The sequence below is a fragment of the Triticum urartu genome, chromosome 5 (genome assembly GCF_003073215.2).
Source record: "Triticum urartu cultivar G1812 chromosome 5, Tu2.1, whole genome shotgun sequence".
Lineage (NCBI taxonomy): Eukaryota > Viridiplantae > Streptophyta > Magnoliopsida > Poales > Poaceae > Triticum > Triticum urartu.
Window position 1 is genome coordinate 26,991,355 of NC_053026.1, and position 14,970 is coordinate 27,006,324.

Consider the following 14,970-nt stretch of genomic DNA (forward strand, 5'->3'; position numbering starts at 1 on the left):
CCAAAAGATGCAAAGTTGATAATGATAGTGCAACATACTTGTGGCACTGCCGTTTAGGTCATATTGGTATAAAGCGCATGAAGAAACTCCATGCGGATGAGACTTTTGGAATCACTTGATTATGAATCATTTGATACTTGCGAACCATGCATCATGGGTAAGATGACTAAAACTCCGTTCTCCGGAAAAATTGAGCGAGATAATGACTTATTGGAAATAATACATACCGATGTATGCGGTCCAATGAGTGTTGAGGCACACGGCGGATATCGTTATTTTCTGACCGTCACAAATGATTTGAGTAGGTAGGGATATATCTATTTGATGCTGAAACATTTGAAAAGTTTAAAGAATTACAGAGTGAACTGGAGAATCATCGTAACAAGGAAATAATATTGAAGAGAGAAAATAGAAGAATATGTAGATCATTGGTTTGATGTTTCAACTATAAATTGGTTTCAATTGAATGATGTTGCTTGAGTGAAACGCATGCCACTTCTTCTCACACCAATAGGCTAGCTGATAACTATTTAATCAATGCACAATATTTTAGTATCATATTTTGAATGAATTCAATATTTGCGTGATTGTCCAGTATTCCAAATCAGTTACACTCTCACATGGACCATTGAAAACTATCTCTTGGATAATCAATTATGATATCCTTATTCTTAGCTTTTCATCCAGTTTCTACCTTCTAGACTAGATATGTGTTAGTGCATTGTCGTGCCATTACCATTTTTTATTTTAGTTTGGGTTTCTGCTTTGTGATCCTTGCTTACCGTGTTTGATCACATTTGTGAATTCTATTGTCACCAACTCCTTTTGGAATACTCTAACCAGAGTTTATAGTGGTGTTGTTGTTGTTCCCTGCAAAAAAAAACCAATTTATGTTGTCCAGGGAAACTGGGCTCATGAAACCACAATGAGGAGGAAAGGAAAGATAAGAGCCTAGGTTTTATGTTGGGATGGTGGCATCTATGTTCATAGCTAGAGATCTGCATGGAAAATTTCTTGTGCCACATGCCATGTCACTTAGTGATGCAAGTGGGGTGGGCTTGTGGATAATAGCACAGTATAGATATATGTTAATTTTATAGTAGTGATGCGCTAATTGATAGTTTCATGGGATGAAGCGGGATGCTGCTTGCATAGTCAAGACCTTGCGTTGAAAGATATCACTAAAAGCACAATTATTACTGTAAAGAAATACTATCTTGCGCAAATATTTCCATGACATGCTTATAGAATAATATGGAAATGTGTTCACCTAGGAGATGATGGGTACAATTTTATAACCAAATAATGCAAGACTTTAGCTTACTCCATGGCAACGCCTTATAATCATTACTAGATCAGTAACGCGCCTTGGCGCGAGGGTGCCTCTCCCGACGTTGTGGTTATGCAAATAATGTTCAAGTTAGTAGTAATCCAGGTTTAACATACTTACTCAAACAAGATATAACAAAATAAAAGTAAGAAGAAACATTCACATTTGATAGAAGCAAGACATTATGGAGTTCAACATCACCATGAGATTATCACAAGGCAGCATCGAGTTTAGTGATATTTATGTACACATCATCATTGAAGATCAAGAAATCTTATAATTTCATTAGAAATGCTAAGACATTTTTTATCCATATGGTACATGCAGTTAGAGCTATAAATAAAAACACAGGTCCATGCTCAGTATCTTTCACACTTAAGGTAATCTTCATAATGTCAATACCAAATTTCAATTTTGTGGCAATAACAGTTGGAAAAAAATTCACAGAACATCATCTCCTAAGAGCATAGAGCCTAACACTACATGCTGAACCGAATGCGAATTTCCTGAATCAACATATCACTAAACATTCGTGTCAACTAACATCATAGCATGACCACACCAAGCCATAGTGGTAGTGGAGACACTGATTTTACATGGTATAGTAGTAAACTATATTAGATAGATAGATGGATAGATAGTTCCGTCCAGACGCCTTGTCACCCAAATTTCTTGCAAGACTTGCAGCAACCGACTTGTTTTAGCGTAAACTCCTGGTGATGCAAACAATGATATAAAAGAAATGACAGTGCCATACAATCGTTATGCACCCAGAATGATAATGGTTCAGTAAAAACATCAAGATACGTCACATCTCTTCGCACATATCAATGTCATACCAATCTATGGCATACGGTGCATGTCTAAAAGGTATAACAAAACACAATAGAAGTGCAGACAATAGCAATTCAGTATACTGGAATGAGTAGTGGCTTAGCCCTAGAGAATGTAAAAGGCAGTAGACATATATAATAAAGAGGCATTAATATGCATTTATAGTAGTTTGTGACACATGATAACGGGCAATAGATCGCACACATAGCTTGCTTTCACATTTCACACCAACTGAGCACAAATCAAGGCATGATATGCACAAAAATAATAGAGAAGCCAGTGAGGGAGAAGGGATGGCTCACCAATGCACCCCCCAGATCCAAGCTCCAACACTTCGAGGCCCTTTTGGATTTTCATGGAAAACCATATAGACACATATAAATAAATAAACTACAAAAAGAAGATGTTATATATTGTAGTACTAATTCCAATCGAGGCATGATTATATTACTGGAGGATGTTGAACTCAACGGGTTATATTCTTATTGATTCCTTCTGATTGTTTATTTGCTGAAAGTCCACCGGTCATGAAATCAACCGCGGGTGATTATTAATTACAATACTGTGAATAGACATAAAAGGTATATTTTGCCTTTATTAATTATTAATTTTGACTTCATATTCACAAAGAGTAATACCTAGTTCCATTCAAAGGTTGATAAAAGGCAGAGTGCTAGCTGATGTGAATAAACTCAGCAACCTGGTTGTACTTAAGCTATAATTTATCTTTATTTTTAGTTGTGAAGCTCCAGTTTATACAATAAAACATGTGTGGCAGAAAACGGAAGCCGATGCATCATTTAATTCATATTTGCTTCGTAATACTCCTATTTGGCAGAGCAATCAGCCCAAGTATAAGCCGAAAGAACACAGGATGTGCCACAACAGAAGGTATTAACTATGTGGCGGCATATACTATTTCCAGTTATGTTCAAACTTTCTTGCCCCAATTTTCAAGCCTAAGCTTTCAAAGTAAGGGTTGATGAAAAAACTACTGGAACAATGTATAGTGTAAGTAGTCCGGCTACCAATGATTATATATTTGGTCCGTATCGTTTTACCTCGTGAAAATTGAGAATTTGTAGGTAGCTTTCGTTGAGGAAGCAAACTTGCACTCACCAGTTGTGTTATAAAATGTTACTGCTGTGAATTACAGCCCTCTCCCTCTCCCTCTCCCTCTCCCTCTCCCTCTCTCTCTCTCGTGTGTGTGTGTGTGGTGTGTGTGTGTGTGTGTGGAATAAAGTATTTGTGGCGATTAAGAAACAAACGCCAATTTGCGTTCAGTATTAAGAAGTATCCTCTAAACTGGTATGTTGCTTCAGGCCTACTGTTTGCTGTTTCTTCAACAAGTGTTGATCTATGCTATGAAGTCAACATATTTTAGCTATGTATATAAAAGCTTAAATAGTAGCGGCGTGTAATTAAGCACAAGGAAACCTAAAACCATGATAGCATAGCATGGTGAGGAATCTCAAAATGAAACAACACAATCAGCCTAAGGTGCACACACTTAAGTTAGTCCAGTTGCAGAATTCATCAAAATGCAGCTGTCTGCATTCACGGATTTCTTCTCCTATGACATCATGTCATTGCTATAATTCACCAATCACCGTACATAGCAGGACCAACCAGACAAGATTAACATAGCACCAGGGATGCCAAACAGCAGAACAAGTAAAACAAGTGCAATCAGGGAGATTATCCATACTAACCATAAAGATTTTTAACACAAATACCATCGAACGCAAATGCAATACCCATGATGGCACATTGCATCACGATTTAATCTAATAATCTAATCTAACTATGAACTGTGATGTGCCCAAAACCTGAAGCACAGAAGGCGAAGGAGGTGGAGGATACCGGCTTCAAGCTGTGGTACACGGGGACGGCTGCAAACAGAAATGGTGTAGGCATCTTGATCAACAAGAGCCTCAAGTATGGAGTGGTAGACGTCAAGAGACGTGGGGACCGGATTATCTTGGTCAAGCTGGTAGTTGAGGACTTGGTTCTCAATGTTATCAGCGCGTATGCCCCGCAAGTAGGCCACAATGAGAACACCAAGAGGGAGTTCTGGGAAGGCCTGGAAGACATGGTTAGGAGTGTACCGATTGGTGAGAAGCTCTTCATAGGAGGAGACCTCAATGGCCACGTGGGTACATCTAACACAGGTTTTGAAGGGGCATGGGGGCTTTGGCCATGGCATCAGGAATCAAGAAGGAGAAGATGTCTTAAGCTTTGCTCTAGCCTACAACATGATTGTAGCTAACACCCTCTTTAGAAAGAGAGGATCACATCTGGTGACTTTTAGTAGTGGCCAACACTCTAGCCAGATTGATTTCATCCTCTCGAGAAGAGAAGATAGGCGTGCGTGCCTAGACTGTAAGGTGATACCTGGGGAGAGTGTTGTAACCAGCATAAGCTGGTGGTTGCTGACTTCCGCTTTCGGATTCGTGTCCAGCAGGATAAGCGTGCCAAAGTCGCTAGAACGAAGTGGTGGAAGCTCAAGGGGGAGGTAGCTCAGGTGTTCAAGGAGAGGGTCATTAAGGAGGGCCCTTGGGAGGAAGGAGGGGATGCGAACAATGTGTGGATGAAGATGGCGACTTGCATTCGTAAGGTGGCCTCGGAGGAGTTTGGAGTGTCCAGGGGAAGGAGAAGCGAAGATAAGGATACCTGGTGGTGGAATGATGACGTCCAGAAGGCGATTAAAGAGAAGAAAGATTGCTTCAGACGCCTATACCTGGATAGGAGTGCAGACAACATAGAGAAGTACAAGATGGCGAAGAAGGCCGCAAAGCGAGCTGTTGGTGAAGCAAGGGGTCGGGCATATGAGGACCTCTACCAACGGTTAGGCACGAAGGAAGGTGAAAGGGACATCTATAAGATGGCCAAGATCCTAGAGAGGAAGACGAGGGACATTGGCCAAGTCAAATGCATCAAGGACGGAGCAGGCCAACTCTTGGTGAAGGACGAGGAGATTAAGCATAGATGGCGGGAGTACTTCGACAAGCCGTTCAATGGGGAGAATGAGAGTTCTACCATTGAACTAGACGACTCCTTTGATGAGACCAGCATGCGTTTTGTGCGGCGAATCCAGGAGTCTAAGGTGAACGAGGCTTTAAAAAGGATGAAAGGAGGCAAGGCGATGGGCCCTGATTGTATCCCCATTGAGGTGTGGAAAGGTCTCAGGGACATAGCAATAGTATGGCTAACCAAGCTTTTCAACCTCATTTTTCGGGCAAACAAGATGCCAGAAGAATGGAGACGGAGTATATTAGTACCAATCTTCAAGAACAAGGGGGATGTTCAGAGTTCTACTAATTACCGTGGAATTAAGCTGATGAGCCATACAATGAAGCTATGGGAGAGAGTCATTGAGCACCGCTTAAGAAGAATGACAAGCGTGACCAAAATCAGTTTGGTTTCATGCCTGGGAGGTCGACCATGGAAGCCATTTTCTTGGTACGACAACTTATGGAGAGATATAGGGAGCAAAAGAAGGACTTGCATATGGTGTTCATTGACTTGGAGAAGGCCTATGATACGATACCGCGGAATGTCATGTGGTGGGCCTTGGAGAAACACAAAGTCCCAGCAAAGTACATTACCCTCGTCAAGGACATGTACGATAATGTTGTGACAAGTGTTCGAACAAGTGATGTCGACACCGATGACTTCCCGATTAAGATAGGACTGCATCAAGGGTCAGCTTTGAGCCCTTATCTTTTTGCATTGGTGATGGATGAGGTCACAAGGGATATACAAGGAGATATCCCATGGTGTATGCTCTTTGCGGATGATGTGGTGCTAGTTGACGATAGTCGGACGGGGGTAAATAGGAAGTTAAGAGTTATGGAGACAAACCTTGGAATCGAAAGGGTTTAGGCTTAGTAGAACTAAAACCGAGTACATGATGTGCGGTTTCAGTACTACTAGGTGTGAGGAGGAGGAGGTTAGCCTTGATGGCCAGGTGGTACCTCGGAAGGACACCTTTCGGTATTTGGGGTCAATGTTGCAGGAGGATGGGGGTATTGATGAAGATGTGAACCATCGAATCAAAGCCGGATGGATGAAGTGGCGCCAAGCTTCTGGCATTCTCTGTGACAAGAGAGTGCCACAAAAGCTAAAAGGCAAGTTCTACAGGACGGCGGTTCGACCCGCAATGTTGTATGGCGCGGAGTGTTGGGCGACTAAAAGGCGACATGTTCAACAGTTAGGTGTGGCGGAGATGCGTATGTTGAGATGGATGTGTGGCCACACGAGGAAGGATCGAGTCCGGAATGATGATATACGAGATAGAGTTGGGGTAGCACCAATTAAGGAGAAGCTTGTCCAACATCGTCTGAGATGGTTTGGGCATATTCAGCGCAGGCCTCCAGAAGCTCCAGTGCATAGCGGACGGCTAAAGCGTGCAGAGAATGTCAAGAGAGGGCGGGATAGACCGAATTTGACATGGGAGGAGTCCGTTAAGAGAGACCTGAAGGATTGGAGTATCACCAAAGAGCTAGCTATGGACAGGGGTGCGTGGAAGCTTGCTATCCATGTGCCAGAGCCATGAGTTGGTTGCGAGATCTTATGGGTTTCACCTCTAGCCTACCCCAACTTGTTTGGGACTAAAGGCTTTGTTGTTGTTGTTGTTGTTGTATTTATTGATTTATGCATCACAAATCCCACTAAATAAGTTTGCTTGACCACAAATTAGAAACACATTTGATGTGAAAATTGAGAAAGAAAGCACTACCTTTTGATACACCTGAGCATCTCCGGGCAGACCTCGGCCTCATTATCGCCGGTTTGAATCCTCTTTCGGAGCACCTCGTTCCGCCAGCGGAGCCTGTCCACGGTCATCACCCCGCACCACATGATCCCCTTGGCCACGTTCTCGGCGCCGGAAGCGTTGGACCTGGCCACGGCGCTGCCATACTCCTCGACGTTTGGCGCGACGGCAGTCCAGTACGCAGCGGCTTCGACCTCGCCGAGCACCCCGTCGGCCAGCCACTCGTAGCCAGCCATGCAGTGGACGGAAAACCTGGTGTAAGCGCAATGTTAGAACTACGATTCGTCAAACATAACAATATAGGGCATATCACGATCATATCCAATCTAACCTAATCGCATCTCAAATTTATAGGATAATCATTGATTTATTATGGTATGTGAGATATAATTCATACTCATCTAGGAAGGTCGTGAACAACCAAGCAACATATCCTGAAGTCAACTGTCGCATATATTCCTCCCATAGGATTTCCCTGTGCTGAGCTAATCTAACGAGCATATGACTGCTCGCAGAACCGAAACACTCAGCCACACATTCAACAATCTCGGTCCCTGGTAACTAAAGTGGAACCGCAGAAACAAAACGACATCAATTGACTGATCCTGTTCCATATCCCAAACTGGTAGAAGGCCGCACTGGCTCTGCTCTCATTCAGAAAGCGCCACCCTGATCATGACCTAGTCGTCCTAAACTCGAGCCAATCCAGCAATAGCTAGCGAGGCGCGCCGAGGCACAGTATACAGTAGGAGGAACAGGGATCGCGTCACAGGACCGGGTTCGGAATCAGGATAAACCGAGCCGAGAAGGGCGGCTCAGATCGCTCACCTTCCAGATCCCGGATGTGTTTGCAACTTGCTCAAATAGGTTGCTAGTTACCTTTGGACCTGAATATCGTGTACTGGTATTTTAAAGAGACCAAAAGTCCAATAAAAATTTAACTGATAGTCAGTTATATAAGGATCAAGTTTCCGAGATTAAGAAATCAACAACTTGTCGGTCGACCTCTCGTTCGCACACATGTAACTTACCTGAAAATTGACAGACATCAATGCTAAACTTTGGAAGAAAAAGACTGCTACCAGTACTGTCAGGTTGTGTGATCCTTTTGCTTGCAAACTCGATCTATGGTGCTTCATATAGCTTTAGGATCTGAACCAAAGCTACAAGAGAGTTCAACCACTGAAGATAAAATAGGTGTGAAGTTTTCTCTCCCTTGTAAATAAGTTTCGGAGATTCTTTCCATGTTCCTATCTAACTTCGGATGCAAGTCTGAATGTGTCATTGTAGAACTGCAATTATTGACTTACTGCAAACTTACACTTGGTTGAACACTTTGAACTGCAGTTTTTGCACCTGACACCCAAGTTGTCGTCGTCACTGCAGCTCAGGCTCCACGCCTTCAAGCTCTGGCTGTCTGTTGGCTTCCTGATGCATGTCGGCATCCTACTGAACAGGTTCTCTCACAACATGAAGAGCGCCAAGGCCGTAATTACTCCGAATTTCTTCCTTTGTGAAAAAATGATACTGCAAGGTAGATCATTTTATTGTACAGTCAGCTCTCCAAAAACACCTAAATTTCAGTGTACAATCAAAATCCAAATCAATGTAATATGCAATCAATGCACGGTTCAACACCCAAAGCAATGCACCAAATACATTCTAGCAGTAAGTATAGCCAGAATGTATAAGACCATGTGTTGCAAAGAATTGCTATTATAGCCTAACATTTCTATAGTTGCACACATCACATGTTACAGATAGATAAGATGCCCACATACAATAGAACAAAAAAAAATAACAGGGACAAAAGCCTTTGATTTTTCCGTAATAGATTGACTTAAGAGCACGGAAATGCTCTACTTGTAATGATAGTTGATGCAGGTGTATGAGGTTGCCAATAGAGTACCTTGTAACTCTACACTTAGTCTGACAAAATGATGATGTCCGCCTCACGACTTCGGTTCCATGTCTCAACAGAGCTGGCAGAATTGAGAATCACAAATCATGAGAAAGGGAATACACGGAAGACGTCGTGAAAATAAATTTGTCAAAAGTACAGGGATCAATGAATCTTCTATGGAACAGAGAATTACACACCACTTTGTCAGAATCTTCTATGGTTTATGTATTCATGATCAAAGCTTAATTGTTAGTATACATCTACATAGTACACGGATAAAAACATGGGAGCATACCTCAATATCATTTCAAGTATACTAATAGAAAATAGCCGCCCATTATATTAGAATTTGTGTATAATGGATAAACTGAATTTGTTATTTATTTTACAGAACCAGTAGAGGATGTTCATACATCCAGTCAAAACCTGAAACCTCAGCTCATCAGAATCAGATTAGCTTTACTCTCGAAAAGAATCAGATTAGCTTTGTCCTAATCGATTGAAACAACCACAAATCCCAGTAGAAATATTAGTAGAATAAATCTAGTCACAGAATGGAGCGCAGGCAGGATGAGGATCAGACGCAACTTACCCCTAAGCCACGACTGATTGGGCTTGCTCTACATGTGTCACGAAAAGAGACAGATCAGGAGGAGTGGGATGCAGGGAGTGGCTGACCTTGAGCGGCATTGGCGTAGCAAAAGGGTGTGCCGGGTGTTCCGGTCTCCCCAACCCTCGTCTCTAGTCTGCTCTCCTGGCCCCAGCCTGCATCTCGCATCTGTCGCTTGCTCAGGCCCAGCACGCCGCCGCAGCGCCGTCCCCCTTCTCCCTTGGTCGTCACCGTCGCCCGCTGCCCCGCTCGGCCAGTCGGCGGGTCCCCTCACGCCACCACCGAAACGAAATCGGGGAGACCGGAGACGTGCTCCTCCGCCTCCGCCTCGCACCCCATCGAGTCACGGCTCGCTCGCTCGCTCGCTCGCGCGCGCACGCACGCACGCATGCACGCAGGGTTTGCGACAATAACCAAACACAGAAACAGAAACCAAACCAAACTTCAGGCCATAAAGCAGCAAGGAGATCACGTGAACAAATGGTGCCAGGGGAAATTACACATCGCCCCAGGAACAGGCAAGGCTGGGAACAGGGAGGAGTATCAGGACAAATTCCACATCATAATAACAAAATCACATCAATATTGCAAGTTCAGGTGTTAGGACTACCAATCAACTGTCAGTTACGAAAAAAACTAAATAATATCGCAGTCACATGGAAAATGATCAACAAATGAGCACGAATATAAATATCTGCAGCTTGAGATGGCATAACGTTATTCCAGTATTTGGTAATTTAGTAAACTGGCAAGTGATAACCATTATTAATATACTTATTTATTTCTATATATTATCTTCACCCATTGTATTTTCATCAGATATATAAACAGATAATAGTAGTGCCAATTGTCTGTATTTTTCGACAGAAAAAAACTGTGATGACAGAAACAACCTTACTACAATTTTCTGTAATGCACGGCACTCTGGTGAGGTGATTAACATAAAAAACGATGGCCTTTGGCCTCTTTACATGATATTCAGGACCAGCACAGGCTCAATACTCAATGCAGTTAACAAAATAAACACTAGTATTTTGTAAGTGCAATGACAACTGGACACGGCAAACAACAAACACAAGACATTGTCAGAAATATACTCCTAACGCAAGGCCGGCAACAGATATCCTCATCCTCTTATTCATGCAGATAATATAAACATCAGCAACACATCCATCATTATATTTGTAAGCGAAATGATATATGACTTCAAAACAAAAGGAACATCAGACAGTCACCACTCACCAGTTATATGCGAAAAAGGTCTCATAATGTTTATTACATTATCAAACCTTGGGTGTTTCAGTTCGCCAAACATGCCTTGAAAATGTCTCACCACAAACAGTTTGCTTTGCGCACAAAGGAGTAACCTGCCAAGCTCTCCTCATATAAAATAGGAACAAAAGGAATCGTCGAACTATTCCCGGATGAAGTTGAAGGCATATCAAGAAACTTCAGGTGTGGATTACTTCTGGAAACCGGCACCTGATCAAGTGAATACAGATTTTGAATTGTTTGCTCTACTGGATCATATAGACCTATTTTCCTACCAGTGTTGAGCAGGATCCTCCCATGATCAGGGTCAACAGCTAATGGCACAACAACGCTTGTCTTGAGGGAATAGCCAGGACATGCTTCCAGGTGAATTGTGTATGCTCTGCCCCATTGGCCATGCTCTAGCTTCCATACATCTAATTTGTCTGCGGCTGGATCTGCTAGAACAGCACATAATACTCCCTCGAGCTCAACAACAAACGCATGACACCGGTTTCTGCTATTCCATCTTGCAAACCACGAAGGGCATGAGACAACATCAAAAGTATTTGTAGCAAGGTTGAAAGATACAATGGCCCATTCACAGCTCTGTCCCAACCTTGGTTCATTCATCCAGTAGAGAATTCCTTCAACATAGGCTGGTGGCATATCATTCACAGGCAGAGGCGGTACCGAGTTCTCTTGGGCAGCACTCCAAGAGTTACACCAGTGTAACGCACATGTCAGGTCATACTGACGAGATTTAAAGTCCTTCCGATGATAGAATATTTCCACGATAACATGTTGACGAGTCGTAGGGTCAAAAGTCAAGCCAACATTTTTATTGCCGACTGTAAAAGCATGATCTTCTGCTTTAGGCATTCTCGAGGGTCGGTGCAAATCTGGCCCCAGGTTAGAGTAGCCCCTGTAGAAACCTGTACATGGATTGCAGAGATAGTCCTTCGTCTCGGTGCTTACCAAGTTAAGCCCATGACAAGGCTTGGAGCAAACCACCTTTGTATCAAGCAATGTACTGTGACTAGGAGCTTCTTGGAGGCATTTATTCAATGGAGCAAAACTGAAGCCCAATCGTCCAGTGCTCTTGACCACAAGCATGACTTTAGGTCTTCTGTCTATGTTCTTATGCTGAAAGTATGACTGAATGAAGTTTTTACTCTCAATCAATCTGAACCACTGTTTGCAGACAAATTTGGACTGTATGGCTGATTTAGCTGGGAGGCGGAGTAGGACCTCTCTAGTCGCCTTAGCCAGGTCAGATGACAAGGCTATCTCCTCATCTGTTGTATGCACGGGAGCAAGGGTCTCTTGAACGAAACTGAATCTTGAACTAGGGCACCCATATTGTGGAGTTGAGTGTGTCTCTGTGATCGAAAGAATGGTTTCCAGAGCCTCAGACCTGGGGTCATAGGTGTGAACCATTTTCTGATACTTATCGAAAATCTTGTGTGTGCTAGTGGTGATGATTATTTTCTTCCTTGGCGACCTGTAACTGCAAAAAGATCCAATAACTCTCAGAATTTGTGACTGGCGCAAATTTGTTGCCAGGTGCCCCGACAAATTAATTCGATGATCCAGTAACCAGTCACCAGAGCTATAGTCCAGCAGCTTCCAGATCTCCAAAGTGTTACTACCATGAGGAATTCTGTTGCGAACCAAACATAATTGGTCATCGATCTCCACTAGTTGCTCTCCTGATGAGGAACACCTGGAGGTCGGCGGCGTTCCTGGTACCCAGAAGGGTGGTGACCGGAGACATGTGAAGGTCTCATCTGCAACCGAAAAGGACACGATGACAACACTTGGAGTCGTGATGAAAGAGGAAGGTCTCATCAACCAGTGCAAGCAACCGTTGGCAAACACGGGAGATAATTTGTTGACTGACACATTACGAACAGCGGCGCGTGCAAATTTATGCAAGCTGGAGGGTACTCCTCTGGCAGCCGGCCTCCAGCAGCGATCCATGAAGGGGCCTCCAGTCGTGTACACCTCACACCTCACAGAGTCCAAGTCCTTTTGATAAAACATCCCATTCATCAACCTCACCACCTTGTGCTCGTCTGTGAGGGCATCAAATCCCAGGCCAGCACTGGAGCTGCATACTACGCTGGTAGAAGGCGGCAGACGTGTGGCTGCCCGTGTGGCCGCATTGCAGATGTAGTAGGCTGTGTCGAGAGCATCATAGAGAAGGGTGAGGCCATTGCACGGCGCGGGCGTCACAACCTCCACATAGTTGCCACGGGCACCGTCAATGGTGAACAGTAGGTCCCCGTGATCTCTGGGGCGGCACGATGATGATGATGGCGAGAAGGGGCACGAGTAGACCGTGGTGGAGTCGAATGTGGCAGTCGGTGAGATGTATAGCAGCTTGGCTGGTGGTGTCCGCCGCTTTGCGGCCTTGGCTGCTGACATGTGGAGTCGGCGGAATTCATTGGAGGAGAGCAGCGCAGCCCAGGAGCGGCACACTGCCTTGAAGCGGAAGACGGATTTGACTGGGAGCCACTGCAGAACCTCTATGATCATCTCGTACGGAAGCGATGCCCCGCAATCATCTCTTGCGGTGGCCATGTGTTCCCTCCTCCTCCTCCTCCTCCTCTCACTGACCTCCCTCGGCATGATATCCTCCTCCCTGCTCCTACGCATCTTCAGCGCCCAATCGAGCGAGGTCTGAGATACCTAGAAAAAAAAAATCGAGGTCTGAGATGCAATCAACACATGGGGAAAATCACAGCAAGAAAACCACTGCTATCGGTATTATCTATCTCATTCAACTGATGGAATCAACCAGCTCGGATCTAGTCTAGGGTGAAACTACTGGGGCGGAAGGGGATCTGGTTTCTCGTCGACCAACAAAGAAGATGAAAAGATAGGCCCTTACCGATGGGAAGGCGGGGTCGAATCGCGTCCTGCGGGCTCAGAGTTCCTTCAGCCGGAGGCTTGGCGTCCCCTCGGCGGCGGCGCGGCGCAGGGCGGCGAGTCGCAGGAAAAGACTTGTTTTTTCCCAACCGGGGAAGAAACACAGTGCTCGGAGAGCGAGTGTGAATATTTATCGGTCGATACTCTCCGAATTGTGTTCCCTTACGCTAACGAAACCGCCAAGGCCTGTTGCACCTTATGGGCCGGCCTTACTTCTGCCTTTCTCCGGTTAAAAAAGAGAGGAATAAAATATGTTTCCATCACAAAAATGCATCTCTCCGGCGACGGCGTCCCCTCACGTTAGGGTTTTATCCTCTCGGGCGGCGGCGAAACCCCCACCGTAGAGACTTCTCGTCCCCTCTCTCCGGCGACTGGGGTCGTTGACCTCGGGGGTGACGGGGGAAGACGCTGGAGGTTAGGGATCCACCGCCCGCGGAAAAGTTTCTCTCGGGCGAGAGATCTGATGGAAACAGGCGAGTCTAGCTCGGGGTCCAAAACCGATCTGGAAGCCATGATGAAGGAACTAGGGCTCAACGAGGAAACCCTAGAAGATGTGGTCATTGAGGAAGAGGAGTTGCCGGCTGAAGCTACCAGATGGATGGCCATGGCACGAGTCTACACCAACAAAGCATACAGTCAGTATTAGTTCTTCCGGAACATGAGGGTGGCCTGGGATCTGGCGCAGGAGGTGAAGATCAGACCACTTGAAGAAAATCTTTATACGCTGCAGTTTTCGTGCCTGGGTGATTGGGAACGAGTCATGCAGGAGGGGCCATGGGCTTTCAAGGGCAAGGCTGTCGTGATTGCTCCTTACGATGGCTTCACACGACCATCAACCATATGCCTCAACAAGCTGGATATCTGGATGCAAATCCACGACCTACCAGATGGTTATTTTTCCAAGGTTAAAGCTCTGTCGGCAACGGTGGGCGAGTTCATATACGCAGAACCAAAGTCTCCTGATTTTGAGGGGAATTTCTGTCGGGTGCGTGTCAAGATAGATGTTACAAAGCCTCTCAAGAACGCGGTGTCGTTGGTGGTCAAGAGGAAGCAAGAGGTGACTAGGGAGATCTTCAGGGTGAAGTTTGAAAGGCTTCCCGACTGGTGTGCAGTTTGTGGTCATCTGGGTCATCTTTTCAAGGAGTGTGGGGATGGGGTTCATCACCCGAGCAAGCTTGTCTTTAAAGATCTGCAAGCATCATGGTTCAAGGGGGCGGGGAGAGGCCCTGGTGAAGGAGGAGGCACTCAGGGTGGAAGAGGAAGAGGACGTGGAGGCAGAACGGGTCGAGGCCCAGGGAGAGGCGCACCTGATGACCGTATGGATGCAACCG

The 14,970-nt window shown here is 44.9% G+C and overlaps 1 protein-coding gene across 5 annotated transcripts; it reads right to left on the reverse strand.

Moving 5' to 3' along the window:
- Positions 1–1,689: 1,689 nt before the first annotated feature.
- LOC125507505 lies at positions 1,690–13,779 on the reverse strand. 5 transcript variants are annotated; one of them, XM_048672066.1, is made up of 7 exons: positions 13,602–13,779; positions 9,523–13,399; positions 8,851–8,923; positions 8,263–8,468; positions 6,906–7,193; positions 2,467–2,506; positions 1,690–2,043 (listed from the first exon to the last, which is right to left on the reverse strand). In XM_048672066.1, exon 2 carries the CDS (start codon positions 13,364–13,366, stop codon positions 10,784–10,786), a length of 2,583 nt encoding a protein of 860 aa, XP_048528023.1. In that variant the 5' UTR covers positions 13,367–13,399; positions 13,602–13,779; the 3' UTR covers positions 1,690–2,043; positions 2,467–2,506; positions 6,906–7,193; positions 8,263–8,468; positions 8,851–8,923; positions 9,523–10,783. The 5 variants fall into 5 exon arrangements, with proteins under 5 accessions (XP_048528023.1, XP_048528025.1, XP_048528026.1 ...); XM_048672068.1 differs by having other exon boundaries at positions 2,467–3,601; XM_048672069.1 differs by having other exon boundaries at positions 1,690–3,601; positions 9,523–13,390.
- Positions 13,780–14,970: the final 1,191 nt, after the last annotated feature.

What these genes read in the sequence shown, in the direction of transcription:
- LOC125507505 (XM_048672069.1), bottom strand. Translation starts at nt 13,366, where the DNA reads ATGCGTAGGAGCAGGGAGGAGGATATCATGCCGAGGGAGGTCAGTGAG.